Below are 25883 nucleotides of genomic sequence, written 5' to 3' on the forward strand. Positions count from 1 at the left end.
GGTCCACAGTGTGATCAAAAAGTAATCCTGAAGCGTTTTCCTTAAGTAAGCCTCGTGTGATGTGTGAAATAAAAACTACATACTTTTGCGTGTGTAGCTGAAGAGTAGACATATGGTGCGTTAAAGTCTTCTGGGAAGTTCGTATTTACGATGTGGGAAATCGTGTTTACTAAATCAGGTGAGTTCAAGTCTCTTCGTTGGAGTAAGTTGTGTTGTACATTCTTCACAAAAATGCAACAAGTTTTTTAACACTATACCTATAGAAAAACAAAGAATGTGCATCCGTGTGTTTTGCTATTTAATGTTTTTAATTCATTTATGAAGCCACTGTACGCTTTATCGTTGCATATTGTTATTACAATGCGATCATATTTTGTGCAGGCAATTAGGTTAGTTCCAAATATGACGCATTGTGATCAAGTCAGACGGAGTTATGAATCAAATTTATTTTATTTAAACGTAAAGAATAAAAAACAATAAAACAATGAATGGTTAAATAAATTTGTAAGTAATAATCAGGGGTGCACATAACTTTTTTGGCCTGATTCTCAAGGGAGCACCTGGAGATGCTGTCATCATCAGTGTAACAGATGAGCATGGCAGAAATTAGAAATGTTAATGTCACAGACAAGGTTAAGATTTCTATGGACGGTCTTATAGTTGAACACCTCAAGAGAGACAACGCGAAGAGAGAGAAGAAGGAGAGAAAGGCGCTGGCGAAGATCCTCCACTAAGACTCAACTTCCTAGGGACGAATTGATTCATCGTGCACAGCAGTTAATAAAGATTATTAAGCAAGCCGAACGATTAAATAAAAAGATAATACGCATTGCAAATAGCATTATGGTTGAAAATGAAATAAAAAATTCAGATGAAGATGTGTTGAATTTACAAGGCAAGCTCAAACTACTTAGAACAGCCTAGAACTTTGAACATTGTTTGCCCAAGATATAGAGAAGGTGTAAAGCCGGAAAAAGGTCAAGGGGGCCACGATAGAAGAACTTACCATATAAAGCTTCTATGTAGGCTATGTGCTGCATAAAAGTGTGTTTAAAAGTATGAAAGAAAGTCTGTATGTGCTGCATAAAAGTGTGAAAGAAAAATTGAATATGTGCTTTTGCAAGCTTATGTTAATAAGGGACTAGGATAAGTCCTGACTTTTACCATTTAAGGGAATTTTAGCTGCACTATAATGACAGCTGATATTTAGAGGGCGGGCCATAAGAACAGAGTTAATGTAAAAAGGAGGAGAGAACTATTTTGGGGGCCACACCTTGGGTGAAAACTTTTACGTGTTTCTGTCATTTTTGTCTTTGGAATTTTTATCGTTGTATTATTCTGAATCTTTTTAAATAAAACAAAATAATGTTGTGATGATTCGTAAAACCTTTTTTAAATAAGTCTGAGTAATTTTTCTCTAACAATATTTCAAGAATTTTTGTAATGAAATATGAATACTAGCAAACGCCACAAGGAACCAACCCCAGACTGAACTGACTGGAGGCCCCGCCGAGGACCCTGGATCGACATTCCACTTCTATGATTTAGAGGTAAGGGTAATATTTGATTGCAGAGGAATATGGAATTGTTTTAGAAGTATCTAGTGGTTACAGCGGGATAGAAATACAACACTATCCCCAAAAATGTTGGTACTCGAAAGTGCTTTTCTCTACGTTTTCTGGTTCATTTTTACCATGCATGCGCACCTGCGCACCAGTTATGTGCACCCCTAGTAATATCAGCTTTTAATAGTAATTAACAAAGGAACAATAAACAAGTCCTTAACCCTGAAAATATTTTTGAATCCTGGGGATACAAACATTTGAGAGGTTTTGGGGAGAGGCAGTGAAAGTGTAGGTCTCATTTCTTGGTTTAATTTTGAAAGGGTGTTTGTTGTGAATATTTAGATCTGGTGATTTTGTTCATACATTCTTTGTTTAGCTCACGTAAAACAACATGGCCACCTGTAGTGAGAGACGTTCCAGTTACAAACCTAACCTTGGTTCACGTCTGTGCACCTGTACAGACAAATGGCTTTTCAGCTCGCCAAAACGGACGGGGCTAACTGCCTATTTAAGTCGTGCTGAAAGCCATTTTCGTCCAAATTGAGGAGCGGCAGCGTTGACTTGTGCATAGGCGCAGTAGTACAGCAAGCTTTGCAATGATGCCACTTAGAGAAAACCCCCGAGGGTGGGGACCGACTAGGCAGACAAAATCTGTGCCTGAAGAGAAGGGATGTCTAGGTTATAGAACCTGGCAAAGGTGGACGGCAAGGACCAACTGGCCGCTGCACTTATATCACCAATGGACATTCATCTAGACCAAGCCAAAAAGGAGGCCATTTCCTTGGTGGAGTGGGCCCTCATCCCAATAGGGCACTACAAGTCCAATGACTTGTAAGCTAGTGCTATTGCATCCTCAATCCAGTGGAATAGTCTCTGCTTCGTAAATGAGAGCGCCATTGTGCAGCCGCCGAAGCACACAAACACCTGCTCTGACTGTCTGAACTGGCTAGAGCGCTCGATGTACACCCTAAGGACCCAATCCGGGCAAAGTAGATTAAGTGTCTGCTCGCCCTCAGCAGAGGGGAGAGCAGAGAGTGAAATGACTTGTGCTCTGAGTGGAAAGCACCTTAGGCACATAGCCTCGTCTGGGCCAAATGATGACATTACTGTCACTGGGCCAAACTCGAGGCAGGAAGCATCCAGTGAAACAGCCTGCATATCACCAACTTGCTTGACCGATGCCAGAGCCAGCAGAAGGGTGGTCTTTAGTGAAAGAGGCAGAAGGTCGGACATCGTGAGCGGCTCAAACAGAGGATCAAAAAGTGCTCTCAGGACAATAGACAGATCTAAGGAAGGAACGGTGTTGGGGCGAGGCAAGTTTAGCCTCCTTAGAAATCTGACCACCAGGTCGTGTTTTCCAACAGACTGGCTAGCTATAAGAGCATGGTATGTCGTAATAGCTGCCATGTATTCCTTGAGCATGGACGGGGTGCATCCACCGTCTAAAAGCTCCTGTAGGAATGAGAGAATAGAAGCAATCTCACAAGACAGAGGGTCTACATTCCCAGGTGAAAACCAGCCGGAAAAAATGGGCCATTTAGGGGTGTAAAAGCGGCTGGTAAAAGGTGCCCTAGCCTCAGAGATTGTGTTCATTCCTCTCTCCCGGAGACGGTCCTTTCCGGGACTGAATATCTGCTCCCATGGAGCCCGGCATATGTATTGCTCTAACTGAGCGAAGATTGTAGGGCTGGATAAAAAATATTGATTCTTCGATTTTAATCAATCTTCAATTTAACTAAGCGATATCAGGGATTTCCTGAATCGATTCTTAATGTGCCTGCTTTACTTGAGAGGATGTGAGTATTATCTGTACTTCGTCTCTCGTCCTGAAGATATCTCCATCTTTAGAGTTACTCCACTTAAAACAAAACAAAACAAAAAAAGACAGATTATGGTGGAAGGTCACAGTAGCCAATTGTAGCCAGCGCCAGTGAAGTTAAAGTCTACTGTGTGGAAGTATTTCATAATCAAAAGCAGTGGCGGTAAATATGAGGTTGACAAAACCACTGTCGTTTGCAAGTTGTGCCCGCAAAAGCTAAGATTCTGTAACAACACAACAAACCTACAAAACCACCTTTCCAGACATGCTGACAAGCTTTTTTCGTTTTTGTGATTTTGGTCAGCAATGGCTAGACGTTGCATTTGCCTGCAAACTACAGTCTGATTCACCTCATGTTAAGAAAGTAGCTTACGCCATAGTAATGCTGATTTGCAAGGATTTACGTCCCTACAGTGTAGTTTAGAACGAGGGCTTTCAAATTATTATTAATGTTTTGGAACCACACTGCGTAATGGTAACATGCAAGTACCTCAGTGAAATGACAATATCAAATTTGATTTGAATGACAACTCAAAACAGTTGAACATCTAGGACGACTGAATCGTATGTAACCATAAAATGTCACTATATCGCAAATGACTGGACACTCATATTGCATGTTTTGGCAAACCCGGGCTGTCCACATCAGCCACACAGCAAGTAACATTGCAATATTGGAACATTATCCAGAAAGAACCGGCTCTGGTTACCGACAATGCTGCTCATATGGTCCGTGTGGCTTCACGTCAGTTGCGACGCGTATATGCTGAACTTAGCATCTCAAGCAGCACTCAAACTCCCAAAAGTGACCCAACTGCTTGACAAAGTCAAACAAATTTCTGCCTTCTTTTTAATCGACAGCCATACTTTGAAAGTCAAACAAAAGCTACTGGATCTACCCTCTCATATGCAGAAGACAGACATTGTAACTCGGTGGAACAGCACACTGCAGATGCTAGAGCGGTCCCTGGAACAGCCAGCCATATCCCCAATACTGCTCTCACCTGAGGTTTGCAGAAGTGAGAAGGAACTCTGCACGGCATCAGAAAATGTAGTGAATGCTCTGAATCCCATGAAAGCTGCCACACCAGCCATGAGGAGAGCTCACCAAATTTTTCAATCATTGGTCCTCTGCATGCACGGCTGTTACAGGAGATGAGAACTGCACCCAGTGAGGCCGTGCATCCATAAAGCAGAACCGAAAGTACTAAGCACTTGAAAAGGGAGGTTTTGGTCTTCCTGCTGATATCGCTGGCTTGCCATATGTTTGATAGCCTTTTGAACTGCGCGCTTGCCAGTGCCACTCTTTTCTTGACATCCACTGTGCCTCCACCATCCTTAGTGACGTTTGCACCCAGATACGTTCTAGAGATGGCAGAAACAAAGAAAATCAGTGAGGAGGTGAGGAGACGGAGATGGAACTGGATCGGCCATGTGCTGAGGAAGGACAGAACGGACGACTGTGCTGTGGCCCTCGGGTGGACACCTGAAGGAAGAAGGAAAAGAGGCCGCCCAAAAACAACTTGGCGGCGAATGGTGGAACTGGAACGAAACGGTGCAGGCTGGAACACGTGGAACACAGCACGACGTGCAGCTGCAAACCGAACCCAATGGAGGAGTGATGTCCAAGCCTTGTGTGCCTCCTGGCACGGAGAGAATTAAGCTTAAGCTAGTGTTGATATATAGATCCTATGGAGAATATATATAATTACAAACATTGAATACATTTACAACCATATATAGATTAAAACAATCAATTTAATGCAATCAGCAACAGTTTAATAAATTACTATGTGACTTTGACTTTTGTGTATTGATGTATAACTGCATATAACAAAAAGTGATTTAAATATATGGAATCTCCTTAAGATATTCTGGCCTGAAGTAAACATTGTATTCAACATCAGCACTAGATCGTCGTTTTAAGGCCCTTCCCTTCTTTTCTGAAGAGGAAAGTGACAAAACATTTTCAAGAATGATGAGAGAGATTGTAAGCCTTGAGTAACTGAAAACACTGAATGTAAGTTTTACCAGTGTAGAAAGAAAATGGTGTTTTATGTTTGTTTTGATCAGAACTTCCAAATGCTATTTTCTTTGTGATGATTTATTATTATTATTATATTTTAAATTCAATTTGTAATTGTTTTATTTTTAAACAGCAACTGATAGTGCTTGTGGTGAAGTAAGTGTGCCTGTTCAGCAGAATGACAACCCCTGATGTGGGAGATGCAGAACCCACATCACCCAAGAAGCCAAAGACATCTGCACTGATGGATCTCCTTGGACCAATCTACAAAGCAGCACCCCCAGCATAAAAAAAACAAAAACTGTGACTGAAATGGTAAAAGAGGAAGTGGCGAGGTACAGGGAAGTCAAACCTGTCCTACTTTCTGAAAACCCACTAATCTGGTGGAAGATGCATGCAGAAGAGTATCCTCTTTTAGCACGACAAGCAAAGCGATATCTCTGGGAGCCTTCGTTTCACGTCCTTCACTTGGCCTGTTTGAAGGATGCATCGAATGTATCTATTGCGGCTTAAATCACACACAATCATTTGAACACATTACAATTCTCGAAAATGAACTGAGAGAAAAGGAGTTTTTTATGAAATGTAAGACAAAAATAATATTTTCAGACATGAATACATAGATGTTATAATAATTTAAGCCACTAAGAGACCCCAGATGGCTGTCATTCACTGTATTGCATTAATGAAAAGCCAGTTAATATAAATATTGGCACTACAAAGTATTTTTCCAAAAATTTGTGTTTTAATTTTTAATTTTGTGGGGGTTTTTTTGTGCGGGAAGATGTGTGACATAGCCATTCGCTCTTACTAGACAGTCATTCTAGCAGTTAATTGCTGAGAAGGACACAGACTAGGAAGGATTAAACTAGGAAGGACACATGAAGTCTTGGAAGGATGCAGCCTTCCGTTTGAGAAACAACCTTGCTTTTATAGATGGAAATTTGCTCTGAAATTATCGTCGGATAGCTACAGGGGAGAAGCTCTGGATCATCTGCTGCTGCAAAGCGCTATTAATCCGCTGCTGGGGCTTGATTCGACAACGAGTAGGAAGGCTTCTTATCTTGTCTTCTTCAGAGTCAGTGAGGAGATGAACACTTGAAGGAGAAAAATTCTGACAATATTTATGAATTTAATTTTTACATTGCTCATAATACTCATAGTACTTTTACACACAAACTGACGACCAGCCGCAACTTTCAGACGCCATCTTTATTTTTCTGGCTCAACTGTCACAGAATGGAAAGCACAGGATTGTGGGATATCAAAGGCAGCAAAGGATACATCTATGCTGCCTTCAAAAATTTATCAAATGAAGGAATATCAGGAGACAGGAAATGAAACTAACATTGCATTCGGGCTTCCTACCTTGAAATGTGTCCTCCGTAGGCAGCATTTATCAGTTTTCGGGCGCAGCCAACGACAGCCGAGCTCAAGTTCAACGGCTCTGGCCGAGCTGTGATAAGTGAAACGCTATTTTATTGGCTATTATAAAAAAGGGGAGGGGCTGCTCGATATATCCTACCCTGTCTTGCTGTTTCATTGGAAATTACGTCAACACATTGAGTAATGCTGTGCGTTTTAAGGCACTTCAGTGGGCCTTTAATACTCTAAAATGAAAAATTATATTTAATCATTAGTCATTAATCGTTTTGTTAACGATATTAAATTCAGTTTTTGGTTAACCAGACTTTCCACCTGGGGCTTTGGGGCTCCAACTTAAAAAAAATTTTTTTGGTTTTGGTTAGGGCTGGTTATTGTTAGGAATTTCACAATTCGATTCGATTTCGATTCTTGAGGCTTCGAATCGATTCGATTCGATATTGATTTATTAGCTAAAAGTGCTATATAAATGAAGGTGACTTGACTTGACTTAAAATTACTTGAAGAGATTTTCACGTTCTTTACAACCAAAATGTACATACTGTCATAGCTAAAGCATTAGCTTAGAAGCAGCTGTATTTTTATAAAACCACACTTTTCCAAGTTGTAAAAAATATCCAATGGCAACAGCTCACTTATGTATCCCAAAAAGTTCAGTCAAAAAATATGCACAATTCAGGTAAGTTTAATGACTTTGTGACCTGCATTTTAAATATTTAAAATATCTAAAAAAGGATATCCAGCAATCATTTTTTTTAACAAAGTGCCATATTTTACTCTCAGGTTATTTCTTTCGAAATAGGAAATAAAATAGTGAGAATGTACACGGAACAATCAACCATGCAATGCAATTAAAATAAAACAATTACATTTTAAAATTTTAATAAAATAAAAATAATAATGACCTCAAATAACCAAACAATATGCAACAATGGTGTGTAAAATATGTTTGTGAGTTTTGATTTTGAAAGAATATTTTATTCAGATCCTGAACATCTAAAAGTGGCATATACAAAAATGATATATGATAAATGAAATATTGATAAATGAAAATGCTAAAATAAGTTAAATAGACACAAAGATAGCCTTGTCCATTGTCATGTGTATTACAAGATAACAAAATCTCATATGTCATATGAGATTTTGTCATCTTGAAATCTGGAAATGGGAGTTCCACATTTGATGTACAAGGCATCAAATTGCATGTCATGATTAAATAGGTTTCTGAATGAATGTAGTCATGAACCTCAATTATTATCAGCCAGACCTTTTCTTTCACTTTAAACATTTGTTTAACAGATACTGATTTTCATTGTGCCTGGTAGTTAACAGCTGAGATGATACCATGGCCTTTCTCGTCTGATCATGCGGTGGATTGCTCCTCGTTGAGGTTTCTACCACAGAGCTGCAGAAGGGTTTTTCTGTAATTTCTAGCCAGAAAGAAGTACATGACAGGATCCAACACACCACTCATGCATGTTAAAGCTGAGGTGATTCGATTTCCCAAATGCAGCATTTGTCTTTCGGATTCTGACCGTGACATGTCCTCATGCTGTATGATGAAGAAAAATCGGTGGATATGATAGGGCACAAATGCAATCAAGAAGTTAACCACTGTAAGTACGATCATTTTCATTGCCTTATGCTGAGTGGCCGTCCTTTCTTGAAAAGTCATTTGTTTGACTTTGCAAAATATGAGAATGTAAGAGACACTCAGGGTGACCAGAGGTATCATGAATGCAATAGCAGTGGACACCACCGCACCGGTGGGATTAGAGGACTTCTCAATGTACAGCTGTTCACACACTGTAACATTCTGCCATTGTCTAGTCACTTCTTTTTTGGAGAACAGGACAGGCATCATGGAAATGGTCACCATGACCCACAAGACCGTACAGACCACTTTGGCATTCCTGGTGTTTCTCAGATTCTGAGTTTTGTATGGTAAGACGCAAGCCAACAGACGGTCTACACTGATGCAGGTCATAAAGTACATGCTGCAGTAGAGGTTGACAAAGAACAGGAAACCTACCACGCGACACGACCCTTCACCAAGAGGCCAGTGACCGTCTGACATGTGGTAGATTACTCGCATGGGGAGCACCAGGACGTAAGACATGTCCGCTATAGCCAGGTGCTTCAGAAACTCTTTGGATGGGGTGTTGTTGGTGTTGTTGTGGCAGAACACCCAAAGTGCCAAGGCATTGCTCGGGACTGAGACGATGAAGATGACAATGTAGAAGGTTGTGAACAGGATGTTCTCCTCATGAGTGCCGAGGTAAATCCCCTCCACTGAGTGATTCGACATATTGCAGGTCTATACTTTGTGACTGATCTGCTGTTTGCAGAACGGCAATAGTCAGAATAAGTATCACAGTCGGTTTTAGCAATGTTATTTTCTCAAGAACTATACAGAAAGTGACACAGTGTGGGTAAATGGTTTTTAAAACATAAGAACATATTTCATTGAAACATATTTCATATTTCTAACATATTTCTTTGAAATTAAAATATCTATTTATATATAACTTAACTACGATAATACTGCATGCATTATTATTATTTGAAACCACATGAATAGCATGATAGAAAAATGTTCAGAAGAACTTAAAATACCCTGAAGAAATACCCTGAACTTTCAAGTCAACCAATATTCAGTAAGGTAAATGTTATAAAATCAATACAAAATATGAAATAAAAATTTTTTTCTATATTCTTGTACTTATATATATATATTCTTGTACTTACAAGAAGGTTTAGAGACTTCCTCAGCAGCCAGCACATAATGATAAACACCTCGTTTGGCTATTGACCAACTCCTCTGAATGTCTGTACTCATATCTGTTTCCTCATTTAGTCATATATGCATTGACTTCATGTAGGAGGTATCACACAAAAATGACATGTACAGATATGTTAACTCCTTTAATAGAATCAGCACTTATCACAAATCCCCATTAGCACACATCACCCTCTACTGGTCACTTTACCTGCTGTATGTGATCATTACAACTTCATAACTTACACTTCACAAGACAAACCTGGCATAGTTCAAATATACTGTAAAGTTTAAGAATATACAGTAAAGTTTAAATGTGTGTGTCAATCCAGTTAGGTTAATTAGGTTATAAAATAATTGTAAGAAAGCTGGTCATATATAGTGTTTCGGCCATAAGTTTGGACATTCCTAAAGTACATGTATTCTGTACTACACATTTTGGTCATTGGAACTATAAATGAACACAAGCATGACGATATTACCAATATTTTACAAAAATCAAAACTAAAAACTTTATATTTTCGATTTTTCAAAATAACCACCTTTTGCCTGCAGCTCTGCACACATTACATACATTCAGTAAAATGTGTCCAAATTTACAGTTCAGAACATGTTTACTTTACAAGAATGTCATTAGAATGTCATTACAATGAAAGTGTAAAGGTGAAAAAGACAATATATGTGATAAAAAAACCAAAAGTCACCTGAACTATCTGCCAAAATGTTTAATAGAAGGACTTGCAGTGTTGAAGTGGAGAAACCACAGCCGAGAGGCCATGTAAACGACAAGCATGCAGGACTTTATTGTTTTAATACCTACACTCTTTTGCACAGATTGCTTCTGCAATTAAAGCTATACAAAACCAAACATATTTATTTACAAAATCTGTCTGAGCAAGCATGATTTTCTTCTATTACATTCTCTCTCTACAATTTTGTATAGGCATGCATAGAAATAAACTTTGGTACAATATGTTAACAAAACTAAAGACAATCTCTGAAATAGAGATGTTACAGTATATACATGTGAAGTAGAGAGCAATTTTATCAATCACTACAATTTTTAGTTTACATTTAGACATCAATACTCATTAATTTAAGAGCCATAGACTGTGTGGGTAAATCAGGTTTTTTTTTGACATAGGTAGGTTAAGCCAGGTATAACCTATCCTAAATGCACATAGTGTCTAACACAGTATATATAGTCATTTTTAAGGATGTAAATTCCAAACTTTGGCAAATAGGCAACTACTGAATAGACAGACAAATGTTCATTGCAAAACTGTTGTCAATTTATAACATTAAATCTTAAAGACATTGTCAGTGCATGTAAAAAAGACAGAAAAAAAAACAGACAATGTTTGACAAATTGTGTTAATGGTTAGTATACTTACAGTACTTTTCCACTTATTATGGCTACAACCAATGTCTGTCAATTTATTTAAAACTTCAAAATGAAAATAATCTACAATCATTTAGAGGATGCTAATAACCAAAACATTGTTTACATTACTTTTTACTATGTTAACTTTAATACTTATTAGCCTCTCTTCAACTTGTATGAAAAATAAATATTCTTTTCAAATGAAGTGCTCTGTAAAATTCTTGATCAAGAGCCTGCTCTCTGCAATGAAACGTTTTACTTTTTATAATAAAACAGTTGATCTTTTTATGTTTATGATTTGCAGAGATTCAAGTTTTAAACACTGAATGATGGAGGATGTCCATTCAATTGAACAGAGAAAATAATAACATGCAATAGCCAAATTCATGCCAAAACAAAGTTCACTCTCATGTAACAATATTATCTGTTCAAACAAATAAAATCACAAAAACAACTTAAAAAGTGAATCAAAGTAAAACAGGAGTGACTCCACCTCATTAAGAGATAAACAAATGGTTGCAAAGCAGCAAAGCAATTTACACAGCATCCTTAGCGACAGTTACTGTTGGGATAGCTGATTTACCGGCACTCCCATTGTGCTGCCGACTGTAGCTGGTGAAGCTGGGTGTGTGAATGGTACGGATACTCTTCGCACTCTGACTCAACATAGTCGGGGACAAAGGGGAGTGGGAACAGGAAGAGGAAGAAGAGGTGGAAGGTCGACCATTTTGTGTCTGCATGGGAATAGAGAGGCCTTTAGTGCTGTGAGTGGGTGGGGCATATTTTAAAGAACCATTAGAAAAGGAGGGGATATGAGATGAGGGGGTTGAACTGGATCGAGAAGGAGGGACAGAAGATTTGCTAGCAGGAAGGGAGGAAGATAAAGGAGGAGAATTAACAATATTAGTAGAATCAGACTGGGACAAGCCTTTTCCCATACTAGAGGAAAAAGCAGGAATTTTAGAAGCAGGCACAGTAGGAGAAGTGGATTTGGGATCTCCTCCAGATCTTTTAGCACTTCCATTAGCCTGCAAACAAAGATGCCAAAACACACTGATTGTCAACAAAGGGATCTTGATTAAAATACGCAAAATGTCTAAGCATGTTTAAAATCATACTACTGGCATCTACAGTTATTCACAACAGATTATCAAAGACACAGAAGCTACATATATAAGTGAAAGTACTAAAAGCGCACACAAAAATCTATCTGTCTACAAGTTGAGAATACAGAATACTGTCAGATGGAAAGGAGAGGGAAGATGAAAGATGGTAGGATTATGAGTTTTAGAGTGAGTAATGCGCAGTGTAAGTGCAACCAACCAGTACTCAAGACCATATGAGGCTCCAGGAGGAATAGAGGAGGTACAATTTGGAAAGGCATCCACAGGATAATAGGGAAAGAGTGGATTTGTGGACCCTGGGCAGTGGAGCCAGGGTTTGGGGATTCCTCCGAGAGGTAAACAGGGAAAGGGTCCAAAAATGGGTTATTTAGAGAAGCATCCTGACTTGCAAGGGAATTGTCACAGGCATTGGAGTGTGTAGGGGTTATGTCAGTGGTTTTTAGTTAAAGAGACCCTAGTCTAAGCATCCAAGAGTGTTAGGTAAGCAGTGGCTGTAGTGTTTTTATATCTTTCTTTCATTACTGTAAAATTAGTTTGTCTTCTACAGCACCAAAGCCACAAGCAAAGCAAACATGCAGAAGCATTTGATGATATTATGAGATAACAGTCAGTTGCCTTCGGTCACAGCCATTAAAAAAATGTAGCAGAAGAAAACGTCAACAGTTCAAAAACATTTTTCGGCACCGGGCTTTTCACGAAAGAACAGGTTGTTTGGTCTCATCCGGTTCTTTGTTAGTTCCTTTCCCTCTAAATATATCCCCTGCAAGAACTAACTTTCCACTCGAGTGTATGCCTAGGTGTGTGTATCTTTTTGACTAGACAAGTGGTCCTATGATAAGACTACCTGGCGAAACTGCCTCTGAGAGTCCTGTAGCTTTTGCGGTTTTGTTGCCCTCTCTTTGTCTGAGGTGCCCGGTTGCTGCCGCACCTTGGCAGAAACAGGCATCCGACTAGTAGGTGAGACCACGCTGGCATTCTGCAAAAAAGATTTAAACCAAACAGAAGAGAAAAGGGATAAAAAGAAAGAAACAAAAAATGAGAGCCATATTTCAGGGGGTTTTAAACTAAATCACAGCAAGAGAAAGCTTTCACAGCACATCTGTGACCACTGTAGAGTATGTATACCAGAAAAGAAGAAGGCATGCAAACCAGCCCAGAATACCAACACCGTTTTTTTGAGGACTGTCTTAGAATCCACAAAAAGGAACCAGAAACAACATGAGACTGTGATTCTAAGACTGTGAAATTTGCTGTGGCTACCATAACCCAAGATTAGAGCACCATCAGTAAACACACAACGGTTTATACATGAAACACCACACCAGAAATAAACACACCATATTTATAAAAATATGTGAAGGTGTTAAAAAGTTCAGATCCCTGAGTTGGTAGCCTCCACCACAGGAGAGGCTAAGGATCTGTAGAAGTCACTGGAAAGGGTGGAACTATTATGGGCAAGAGGAGAGGGACAGATCCATAGTCTTTGTTAAGGTAGAAGGAGCTAGAGAGAGACCTGGTGGGTGGGAACTGGTGTGACTGAGACCCCTGTAGTTGATATGATGGCAGGCCGAGGAAGGAGCTGTGGTTTGGTCTTTTTTCGGAGACCAGGACCTTTACTAGCAGACGTCGACCTAGGAATCGAGGTTTTGGGAGAAAGTCCTTTCTCTGAGTGCCCTGGACTCTCTCCAAACTTGTTGTCCTGAGTTTCAGGGTTCATTAAGTTTTCTGGGTCTTCCAAAGTTTTGGGCCCCATTTCGCAAATTGTGTTTTCAAGCTGCTTTATTGTTTGCTCTAGACTGTCAAGGGTTTTGTAGGTACTCTTACGAATCTCGTTAGTTCTTCCATTAGGTTCCTGTGCATTTGACTTTGAAGACTCTGTTTTGGAGCAAGCAATTTCAAACCTCTTGGTCTCTTTTTGTTGTCTGACAGTTCCGTCTGGTTCTTCCTCATCCTCATAGACGACAACCTGCAAAGTCTTTCTGCCCGTTTTGCTTCCAGCACGAATGGCTTGCGTTAAAGCTGCAAACTGTTTCTTGGGGAACTTAAACTTAAACTTCTTCTTTCCATCTTGCTTTGCATCACCATTCACATCTTCTAATGCCCCTCCCTCAGATAAAGAGGAGGATGAAGTGTTCATGACTTGACCGTCTGTGACATCTGCAGAAGAATTTAAACCAGTAAATTTTCCGGAATCTCTACCATCTCCATTCGGTTTAACCTGCATCCCTCTAGTCCATTCTTCTTCCTCAGTTTCCTCATTCTCCTCATCTATTCTTTCTTCTGCAAGCATCCGCTCTAGCTCCTCCTCACATTCAAAGACGGTAGAGAGGCGTTTGTAAGCTGAGCGGATGTCCATCGGCTCATCAAAAATGATTATAACTGGCTTTTTACTGGAGTTGTCAGCACCAGGGGAACCATTGGTATTGGCATTACCTCCTGATGCTGAGCCACTGTCAGATGCACTTGGTCGTTTACTGCCAACAGTTACCGTCTGCACACTACCTTTCTTGGCGTCGACAAGCTGATGGTACTCTCCAGTGGACAGAGCTTGTACCTTGGTGTTAGTGATCATGAAGGCAAAGTTATCAGGAGGAGGGGGAGGTGGCTCTTCTCCTGGCAGATCAGGACTGAGAAAGGCCTCATCATTTACCTCAATTTCTTCAAATTTCTTTTCCTTCACTTTAGATAGACCAAACAGAAGCTTCTGATTTGCTAAATCTGGCCCAACAGGGATTGCTTTAGAAATAATGTGTTCAGTGTCTCCAAAGGAGACTGGTGAGCAAATTGCTGTTGGAGACTCTACCCTCTCCTCTATGCTAACCTGCACTTGAGCAGCCTTGACCACATGAACTTTCCCTTTGGTTGGGCTACCTGGAACTTCTTCCAATGGAAAGGGTGGATTTGAATTCAACGAGGCTGAACGAAAAAGCTGATTTTGGTGCAGAGAGCTAGAAGAGCTGGCTGGGCTGCTACTTTTGAGGGCACCAAATTTGTTAGTGGATACCTGCAGCTGGCTTTGGAATTGGTCAGAAGCATTGACATGTGACACCTGTGATGGGGGAGACTGTGATGCATCTCTACGCTCTGTTGATTCCTCTGACACTGATGAAGTCCCCTTGATCTGAGCTGTGACATAGTAGATGACCTTAAAAGGTTAAAGGTGAGAGAAAAAAAATAATTTTCATTACTTGAGTTAAGTTCATTATGAATCCTATCTGGAATTAATTATATTTTCTACAATTGGTTGGCTTTGTGAGGTTTCACAGAACACTATTGCAAGGACACACCTTCTGGAGTAACCTGATAGGGGAGCTAATAACTATTTTGATGAAAGGGGATCTCATAATTATTTACGATTGATTGTCACAAAGACAGTTTTATCAGAGCTTATACTACCGTAACATTATCTTATCATAAAATCGTGTAGGAGTTTACAATAAGTTTATGATAATTTAGTCATTATAATAATAAATACTGCCGCTCACCCCAGGACTATGACGAATTGTATTGTTGCCATTCTCGTCTGTGTCAGGATTCTTGCCATCTTGGTTTTCTGTATTCTGTGGTTTGTGGGGAAAAACATCACTTCACAAATAAACAATCTTAGGCTACACACTACTCTAGACCACTGAAGAAACACGTTCTTCGATCATACATTCTATCATATCAAAATAATTTTAATTTTGTCATAGAATCAACCAAATTTCTAATCATAATGTTACCAATAATATGTTACAGCTGGAAATACAGACCATTTCTCTTCTCTATATTAATGTTAGAAATATTTTTAAATATGCAATGAATTGGATTAATAATTTAATAACAGATCATAATTTGGAGCTAGGTCTAAGGAATTTGTGAACTGATCTGAATGAACAGGTACAAATTTTACCAAAAAATGAAAACTTAATTTTAGAGTTGTAATGCATGTTTCCAACTTTTTCTAAAACTTTTTTCTCCCAAATAAAGTATGCTTAATACAATTTTGAGATCAAAATGTTGCTTTTCTGTAATATGTCACTTGTAAATAAGACTGCACACTTTTTAACAGAGAGGAAATGTTCTGTGAAGAGGTGCAACGAAGATAAAGAGAGAAAAAGCGAGACTGAAAATCCATCAAATAGGTAAGGAAGCTTATATAGTAGCAGGCATGCAGCAAAGTGAGAAGATCAAAGGACAAATTCTGAACTCCAGACTGCTAGCTGAAAATATCCTCTAAAATCATCACGAATAAACCAAGTCTAAGCTACATTTTACTGATGCATATGGTTTGGAACGTTTCTAAAGAGATTTCTAAAGAGAAACTAGATTAAAGTAGGTCCTTATAATTATCCCATAAATCTGCTAAATAACATTTTGGCCAGGACAATTTGTTAACGCTACCTGGTTAGATAACTCAAGCTGCAAGAGTACATTGTTAACGATAAATGTTTGAAAATCATGTAACCTTAGGTAATAAAGCTTTTGGAAATGGGATTGTGTCCAACTGGGATACCTTTTTATTACAATGAATGGAAAAAAAGAAAACACACACAACACCCTTTGACAGCAGTGTCGAAAATCTAGTTTATTGATTGGATGACTCACAAAGCCAATTATGTTTTTTTCCCCTTTTGGCTCCAACTACATCACTACAATCAGCACAGTTCATGAGTTCAGTAGAAATAAATGGAAAGGAACAGAATTTAAACTTAAAGAACAGTGAGAACATTTTTGGTGTCAGATACCCATCACAAGAGTGTACAGAGGAAGTTAGCAAGGGGTAAGAAAGCCAATCAAGCATTGTAAAGGACAGCCATCAGGGACAAGCGGCTGGTACAGGCAGGCAGTTGGAGGGTCTACTAAAGGACATCATATCCTTTACCTTCTTATCTTTAAGGGGCAGTAAGACCCCAGGTCTTAGCTCTCTGATTTGTGGCTCTACCAAACCCTTGAGCCCTACCTCCTTAACAGAGCACTTCTGGAAAACCTGAGAAGAAGAATTTGTGAGGCAGGGAGTTAAAGGTAAGAATCTGCCCATCATTAAATTGGGCAAAACTGTTCAAGATTACTGTATGTGTGATATAAATTATCTACAGTGGTTTTTTTAAATCAAATTATTATCTGAATATGTGTTATGTGCTATGATATATATTTATTTGAGCAATGTTTACATATTATTATTAAATTGGACATAATTTAAATATATATGTTTAGTTGTATTATATTTGAAATATAATTACATTTATTTTACATATATTCTGATTACAACATACTTTCTATTCTATATAAAAATGTATGTCTACTAATTTAAAAGGTAAAAAGGAAATAATTTGATCCTGGATTGTAGAACTGCAAACAATGGTATATACACATTTTTGAATTTTCTTTTTAGAATTTATGAAAACTAGGCTATGTATCTACAGATTTGTGGGGAACAGAAGCTAAACTACTGCAGAGAAATGAAACTGCCACCGAATGAGCCACAGGACACCCGCCAAAGCATATTAACACCCACACCAAGCAATTCCACACCCAAGACATTTTAAGACCAAAACACTTATAATTAGTCAGTGAGCATGTACATGTATTAACGCTTATACCCAATAAGAACTTGCTTGCTACAGGTCTGTGCGTGTGTATGTATGTTTGAGATTCTGCGTGTCTCTCACCTGTAGCTCTGCCATAATCTTGTCTCCCTCATCCTCTTCCTCAGTGATAGCCGAGGCAGCGATAGGTGGAGGAGTAATGGGTTTGCGCTTCACCTCTGGAGGGGTCTTTGATTCAGACTGAGACGCTGTATTGTTGGACTCCTCTTCAGCCTCCTAACAAATTATATTAATAATTTTTTTAATATAATGAACATTTTTATTTAATTATATTTATAGAATAATTTAATTTTATATTAGTTTTTTTCAACTGCTTACACACAAAGTCCTTACTTGTCTCACAATTTCTGAAACATGACACTCAAACACCAGAACCATACACCAATACACTAATTCTCTATGTAACACAAAAATCTAACAGGAAGTATCTTGATTTCCTTATTCAAACACAACTATCAAAATGCCACACTAATTCATCAGTGCCTAACACTAATCACATGTGCAAACACTCATTGCTTTACTTAACACCAACCAATCGTCGCTTTAGAATAGGCCTATAAATTATGCTTGGTTTCTGTCCAACTAAACATGGTTGATGTATTTATTTTCTTTCGGACTGTGTAATACTGTATTCACAACCACAAATGCTTACAGTAAAAAAAAAAGTTTGGTTTCAATCTTGCTTTCATGTTTACCATACATTTTTCAACATCTCTCTGCCAATTACTTTCGATCTTATACAGAAATGCACATAGGAGCTCATGAAAGAAGATCTTTAGGTTTTGAATTACTGTGTGTATATGATATTTCCAAAAATATAATATTATGGCAAAGGTGTTTGCAACATAATACAAATAATTTCTTTTGAGATGTGTTTGTGATATTTTGAATGCAGTGCTTTATTTTGTAAGAGATGTGAGGCATTTTGCATTTTGTGTGTGTAATACTTTAAGTTTTTGGGGGGAAATAGAGAAAAAGTTTTGAAAATGTGTGTAAGTAATTGAAAAAAAGGCTATTTTTAAAATGACATTTAATTTTATTATTCGTAAAAATCTGTCCTACAAATACAGTTGTACCGTAACAGACTCCTTCCTGCTGGTGTAAATGACCTCTCCAGAGCGGGTTGTGGTCATCCCAGTGTTGGTGGTGTAGTTTCGTCGAGGTGGGGGTGGAGGAGGGGACTTGTTAGCTTTCTCTGTAGTCTGAAGCTTAACTTTTTCCTGAGTCTTACTCTGTCTTTCTAGGTTGGATTTGATGGATAGGCTGGGTTTAAGAGGTCTCTCCAATGCTGGCTTAAATGGCTTCTCCAGAGGTTTGGGAGGTTTCTCTGGAGCTGTCTTAGTGGGTTTCTCAGAGTTTGGCTGATTGTCATCTACAAAATGAAGAAATTTAGCATAAACATCACCAAATAGTAGTCTCAAGACCACTAACATTTCTTTACGTCTCTTACCTTGTTCTGTTGGTGCTGCTGTAAGTTGTTTTTTTTCTATCACCTCCTCCAGGGAGGCAGGAAGCACTGCAGGAGGAGAAGGAGAGCCCTCGGGTTCGCTGGGCACCTCGAGGTTTGGTATTCCTCTCAGCATGTTGGCTTCTGCTTCCTGGAGCATCCGCTCAAACTCCTGTCCATCATAATGACCCATGTTCTGCCTCTTCTCCTCCCATTCTTTCTCTGCAGCCTGAATATACCAAACAAAACAGTAAGTAAACAAGAGAACGCACATTTTCACCCAAAGGCCGCGATATACTTCAAGTGAAATTGAAGAGCTAACTAGTGTTACGTAATTCCAAACAAAATTAGGCCAAAACTAAATTTGTTTAGAGTTTGTCCCTGGAGATTACGTGGTAGGTAGGTAAAATACTCACCTCGATCGACACAGCCCTGTTCTTGCTCTTGCTGCGGTTTGCGTGAATCTCCTCAATTAACAAGTTTGGAGAAGGACCTTTACTATGAATGTCATTAGCAGAGACTCCGTTACTGCTGTAATTTGGTATTTGTGTCTGCTCAAGTGAAGGTTTTTTGAGCTGTTTGGTGGGTGAAGGTGTAGACTCCCGTCTCTGTGCAGCAGGGGGAATGGGTGATGGTGCTATTGATTTCTGGCATCGTTGTGAGGCTACAGGAGAGGCCTGGGCATGGTGGATCACCATAGGACTTGACGTCATAACCTCTGACCTCACTATGGAGCTCTGAGGTATGACCGAGGCAGGCTCAAGGGATTCAACGATGGGCGATTCTGCTTTTTCAGAGGCAGGTGATGAGGGAACAGGGTCAGTGGGATTCAGCAGACTATCTGTGGCACACCTAGAGAACAAATAATAGTTGAAACAGAAATCAATGAGGGAAACATACAGAATAAACTAAAATATAATCAAATTCAAAACCACAAGCTTATTTTTATGATTTCTATCCTATTTTTGAGGATTAAAAGCTGCAGTGTGCAATTTTTTGAAGATCACAGATTTCTTCAGATGGCTATATGTATATGGGTCTCAACATTGATTCAACAATGGAAGACAGAGTTTCTGATAATCCTGTTGAGATTTGAACAAACCCGTAACTTGTCCTGCACATTTACAGACATTAATATTTTGAGTCCTATATTGGGTTTCCTGTATTTGAAAATAAAAGAAATTATTATCTACATTTTTTAAATAAAATATTATATAAAAATATATAAATTTTAACATAAAAAAAACATAAATAGAATTAGAAATAAATTTAGAATAGAATTTATTTTTTAAAAGAGTAAAGAATAAAATACAATTAAAAGGAAAAAAGGAAGAAAATGAAAATGAAAAAATCACAATGTAATTTAATTTAAATAAAAAGAAGATATTAAATAGAATATAAAATACAATAACAAACATCATAATAAAAAAGAAATTTAAAAAAGAAATAGGAAAAAATTGTCAGTGTAGTTTAATTTTAAAATTTAAACTTTTTCAACACACGTTTTCATCAGGACGTGTAAAAATTAATTACACACAGTGGCTTTAGAATGATTACAATATAAATGAGAAATGCAGGCCATAACGCTCTGCCTGGACACATACGTGGCTGGAATCGAAAGGAGTATAGGTCCATAAAGTTTGTCATAAAGACTTTTATAAACTGTTTTATTTGCAATTGAAACTTCTGCCATAATCTCTTACTCTCTCTGTTTGTCCCTGCGAAGGTTTCCAAGTGTTTCCGTGAGGGATCGGACTCTCTTCAGCATGCTTTCGAGTTTGTGGGGCTCTTCTTTGAGGAACTTTACGGCCTCGACCTCCACCCTGAGCACTGCTCGCATGTGGGCCTGAAGGGCTGGAAACTCTCCTGCAAGAAAAAAAAAAGGTGCTTTGCTGTTAATCTGAGTGCCATCATCAGCTAGGGAACTTCCTGTCATTTCAGCTTTCAAACTGTTTCTGCAGGTCGGCTCATGAAGCATATGACTATATTTGAGTGGGAGGTTACAAAAAAGGTTATCTGTATAAATATTCCATTATAGCACTGTAAACAAGTGATAAACAGCGTCAAAGGCCAAGTCTTGCTGTGTTCTGTTTCCAACAAGGCTGTGATCTTTATTGTGGAGGATCTATCACAATTCACACCTCTAGGAACACAGCTGGCCCACAGTTTCTGCAAGTTGCATTACTTTAACATGTGTGGGCAGGTCTAGCACCAGAGAATATTAAACTTCCAGTAACTAAGGAAGCCACTGAAACATCTTGAACAACAAGAAAGCAAAGTCCTCCAAAGAGTTCTTTCATTGAGTATTTTACCTTTCAGTCCAGCCAGGTTCTCGCCCACCTTCCTCAGGCTGACAGCTCCCTCCTCTACCTCCTTCAGTGTCACGTCTCTCTGAGACACAGCAGGGCTGGAGTCAGTCCTCAGAGTCTCCACATACTGCTCCAGATCCCTACCCACAAACACACGTGATACTTATATCAAAAACAACAACTCAAATATGCTCATATTTTCACTGATGAGCCAATCCGTCCACATAAATTCACGATTTTGTCATTGAAATTCAAGTCATCCAGTGAATATATATTGAAATGACACTGTTGTGACACCAGAGGGCAGTGCAGATGTTACTTTATCCTCCTGACATGTTTGTCATCCAGTGTATTACATTTTGAAAACTATGGGAGGGGTAATTTATTGAAAATGATTACATTATGGCCACTATGATTTTCTCATGTCACAATATTCAACAGTGACAATACTGCTTGTTTTCAAACGTTTTATTAAAGTGTCCCTGATATGCTATTTAACGGTTTCAAATTTTGCTTTGGAGGTCTACTACAATAGGTTTACATGCATCCAATAAAAAAAAAAAAAACTCTTTTTCTCATATATATCCTCATCCTTTGGAAGTGCAAGCAAAGTGGATTTCCATTGTTAGTGTAGAAAACAGTGTCTTTTCCAGGCCACAGCTACAACTGTAGTGTTTGAGGGCGGGTCAATGTTCGCTGTCAGCCAATAAAGACCATAGACTGGCATTATGCACATGTATTACAAACCTACGAAGAATCATGAAGGAAATAAGACTGGAATTGCTGACAATTCATTTCAGGCTATTCAGAATCAGTTCTTTTTTGGGGGAGACAACTCCATTTACCGTGCACTTTGATCTGTGAAAAAAAATTACTTTTTATATTTTACAAACAAACCTAAGAGTTAGACGGGAGTTCACTCCCATTTGGCACTTGATGAGTGTTAATTTTGGACTGTTATTGTAAGCACTAACACAGGAATAAAATATTATGCTGAAGTTTCATGTTATGATGGTGCATTCTTGTACAGTCATGATAGTTTTTTTTCCACAGTTTATGTTTTGTAATTAAATTACGCAGTTCTTTCCCTCAGCCTCCACATGTGTAAAAGTCAAACTGTCCTTGTTGGCTCAACGTTTCACTGCTCACAGGCACCCAGAGACTCTGCTGACTGGGCACTGGCATTAAACCAAGGGAAATAGAGTGTTAATGCTTCTCCTGATCTCTGGCTAGCGTTAATTCCCAGGGAGTTCTGTTTTGAATGTTCAAAGCTGTCTGGAGAACACGCTTGTTAACCAGCTAAATTAAAGCAGGATTTAATTATGGTTTACGTGCAGCAGGGCGAACAGGGCTATAATGAGTTAAAAGAGGGGCTTTAATGAATCATATAAGGAATGATTGAGAATAAAAGGCATTTCAGATTTGCCAGAGAGATATAGAGAGAGAGAGAGAGAGAGAGAGAGAGGGAGAGAAAGAGAGAGAGAGAGAGAGAGTGTGTGTGTGTGTGTGTGTGTGTGTGTGTGTGTGTGTGTGTGTGTGTGTGTGTGTGTATGTGTCTATATGGTTTATAAGAAAATGTGTATAATAATATGGTTATTGCATTCTGTGTCCTTGTAAACCAAATGGCTTAAAAAACATACTAAACTGTGTTTTTTGAAATATAATAAAAATGGCAAAAGTTTTCTGTGATGGGTAGGTTCAGAGGAAGGATTAGTGTAAGGGGATAGAATTTACAGTTTGTACAGTATAAAACCATTACGCCTATGGAGAGTCCCTGCAAAGCACATATATACAAATGTGTGTGTGTGTGTGTGTGTGTGTGTGTGTGTGTGTGTGTGTGTGTGTGTGTGTGTGTGTGTGTGTGTGTGTGTGTGTGTGTGTGTGTCGTACCCCAGCTGTGTGAGAACTCTTTCCTGCATGCTGAGATATCGGTGTCTCTCTTCCTCCACCAGCGTCCTCTGTTTCTGTGTCGGATCGTCCTGTCGTCTCAGTATTTCAGCCAGCTTCACACTGATCTCTTGCTCTGCATGCTTTATCTGAGCACGCATACACTCCTGATTCTGAAGCTGAAAACACACACATACCCATTTACAACAACATACACTATAATTTAAAAGTTTAGGGTCTGTACTATTTTCTAAATGTTTTGAAAGAAGTCTCTCAGGCTCACCAAGCTTAATTTTATTTAAATCAAAATTGTGAAATATTACTACAATTTAAAATGACTGTTTTCTATTGTAATATATTTTAAAATGTATTCCTGTAATGCAAAGCTGAATTGTCAGCATAAATTACACCAATCTCCTGTGTCGCATGATCCTCCAGAAATCAGAAACATATCTCATAATTATAAGTTTTGAAAACAGTTGTGCTGCTTCATATATTTGTGGAAAGTGTGATAAATTTTTTTCAGTATTATATATATATATATATATATATTAATATATATATATATATATATATATATAAACCTTTGTAACATTATAAAAGTCTTTACTGTCACTTTTGATCGATTTAATGCATCCTTGCTAAATAAAAGTATTGTTCCCTTTCGAAAGGGAACTCACACTGCGTCGAATGACGCTTTGGGGAACGCCTCAGGCGTGACAGGTGTCTCAAATCACAATCAAATCATGGCAATCCTACTGACCGGCGAAAGACCATGAATAATTAACGTGCGACCTGAAAGTATATAAGGGCACCTTGCAAACATGATAATCATCTTTTGTCTTAAGCGCTTGAAAATCAGGTAATTATGAAATGCACTGAGAAGGCTGAGTGCTTTCAGAAGTGTGCCTACCCATGCTCAAGATATTTGACACCGGGTGACACACGCAAACTGTACATTTTCTGTCTGGGAAGGAAGAGTGTGCACAGGCAGGTCTCAAGGGAAATGCCTTTGCAAATTGTGAGCAGTTTTCTTTGAGAACTCTCGCTCTCGTTTGGCCTTCTTCTCGAGAGAAGAGGGTTCGGCATCTGGACATCGCGGCTCAGGTCCCCCTTGTGCTTAAAAAAAAAAAAAACGACGTGCGTTATGGGGTTCCCAGATCGCCTTGAGAGATGTGTAATCCTCTCAGATGATTCGGTGGATGACGAGGGTGAGCTGCAGGTGGATGATGAAAGTTTTTCTATAAAAAAAGAGAACTTAGTCCGGCAGCGAGTGCTCTTCAGGACGAACTGATGAGTGTTTCACCCTGATGAGGGTGGTGATAATTGGATAGATCCTGAATCTTCTCAGCCACCCTGCCCCGTGTATGCTGAGCATGGTTGGTGTTATGGAACACGCCGCGGGCAGGCTGCAGCTGCCATGGCTGCACATTGGGGGGAGAAATCGCTAGCGATAAGAACGGATTCTCCCCAGTCATAAACCCCCAGCTCAAGTGAGCCTTCCATTTCTTCCCGATCTCCATACTGAGATCGAAAGGACATGGAAGAACCCATATTCTGCCCATATCCACCGACATCAGCAGGCTAGTCCCTCGCTGATGTTGAGGCGAAATAGGAGAGCAGACAACACTGAGAGTTCCAACCCTGCCAGTTTGAATGGCAGAGCATACATGTCAGGCCGGTGCTTCCGGCAGTGTTGCAGGTATACCAGGCCGATCTGCTGGGGGATTACTGAGGCGGTTACTGAGCTGCGTAACCACACCACATATCTAGCTCTCCGGGCTACCAAACAGACTTCTGCCGCGATCGGCCGGTCGATGGTGACGATAGTGGCCACGGAGAGACATCTGTGGTTGAACTTGGCCATCATTAGGGAGAAAGAGAATATGCCTCTGTAGCTTGCCCAGGCTATAGTAGGGATAATGGAGCCGTTCTGCTAAAGCATTTCTGCCTCTGGCCCTTCACTTTGTGAATGTAGGTTTTTAGCATCCCTATATGACAGCCTTCTCCCATGGGAGTCGTTAGGTCAAGCGAGAAGACTAAGAGTAAGAGAAGGGGCGAGAAGAGTAATGCAGCTTGGTGCAGAGGCATGATTTATAAAGACCCTGGTTTAAGCCTCAATAAGGCCTCCCCGTTACAATGGGTCTTTCTTGAGCAGGCTTAGGCCGTCTTTCACCTCACGAAGAAAATGGGTTTTGTCTGCCCGACCTCGCCGTGCAGAACTAGTATATGGATTTGGGCTGCCAGAATAGGCACCACTCACCTCGCTGAGCTAATGCTCGAGCGTCGGGTTTTAGATGGGTGGCTTACAAGCAAGCCCCGCTCCCCTAGGCTGGGTGCAGATAAAAGTTCTCTCACCTCTAGAGCTTCTGGCGGGCCCGCACCCTGTTAATTCTCAGGGTGAGGTGGTAGTATTCCCTTGTGATACAGGGTAGGTCTGAGTACTTCACTTTCAGTTCTGTATTATCCTACCTCGTATCCACCCGGTGCCCCTGACTCTGGGGCCTCCGTTAAGGCAGAGTGGTGTATGTTGTACTCCACTTGCTTAAAGGGTGCTGCGTTTTATGCTGAG

At 39.4% G+C, this 25883-nt stretch overlaps 2 protein-coding genes across 15 annotated transcripts in view; both read right to left on the reverse strand.

Annotated features, from left to right (window-relative positions):
- Positions 1-7462: 7462 nt before the first annotated feature.
- LOC143751730 (uracil nucleotide/cysteinyl leukotriene receptor) lies at positions 7463-9652 on the reverse strand. 2 transcript variants are annotated; one of them, XM_077244392.1, is made up of 2 exons: positions 9542-9652; positions 7463-9131 (listed from the first exon to the last, which is right to left on the reverse strand). In XM_077244392.1, the coding sequence occupies exon 2, from the start codon at positions 9099-9101 to the stop codon at positions 8157-8159; it is 945 nt and encodes a 314-aa protein (XP_077100507.1). In that variant the 5' UTR covers positions 9102-9131; positions 9542-9652; the 3' UTR covers positions 7463-8156. The 2 variants fall into 2 exon arrangements, with proteins under 2 accessions (XP_077100507.1, XP_077100508.1); XM_077244393.1 differs by having other exon boundaries at positions 7463-9128; positions 9542-9630.
- Positions 9653-9705: 53 nt separating this feature from the next.
- The window catches only part of kiaa1217 (KIAA1217 ortholog), a 159260-nt gene continuing 143082 nt past the window's right edge, over positions 9706-25883 (reverse strand). For 3 of the 13 annotated variants that reach the window (XM_077244390.1, XM_077244387.1, XM_077244388.1), the window contains 11 exons: positions 23315-23490; positions 21428-21564; positions 20819-20981; positions 19532-19967; positions 19119-19344; positions 18745-19040; positions 17732-17884; positions 15566-15640; positions 15130-15225; positions 12925-13056; positions 9706-11984 (listed from right to left, as the gene is read on the reverse strand). In XM_077244390.1, coding sequence (XP_077100505.1) covers positions 11493-11984; positions 12925-13056; positions 15130-15225; positions 15566-15640; positions 17732-17884; positions 18745-19040; positions 19119-19344; positions 19532-19967; positions 20819-20981; positions 21428-21564; positions 23315-23490 — 2382 coding nt within the window. In that variant the 3' untranslated portion in view covers positions 9706-11492. Of the gene's footprint in view, positions 11985-12924; positions 13057-13593; positions 15226-15565; positions 15641-16944; positions 17050-17731; positions 17885-18744; positions 19041-19118; positions 19345-19531; positions 19968-20818; positions 20982-21427; positions 21565-23314; positions 23491-25883 lie in introns of all 13 variants that reach the window. The other 10 variants (XM_077244382.1, XM_077244380.1, XM_077244385.1 and 7 more) reach the window with 5 other exon arrangements.

The sequence above is a fragment of the Siphateles boraxobius genome, unplaced genomic scaffold (genome assembly GCF_051911475.1).
Source record: "Siphateles boraxobius isolate OS27281-9 unplaced genomic scaffold, OSU_SipBor_1 26, whole genome shotgun sequence".
Taxonomy (NCBI): domain Eukaryota; kingdom Metazoa; phylum Chordata; class Actinopteri; order Cypriniformes; family Leuciscidae; genus Siphateles; species Siphateles boraxobius.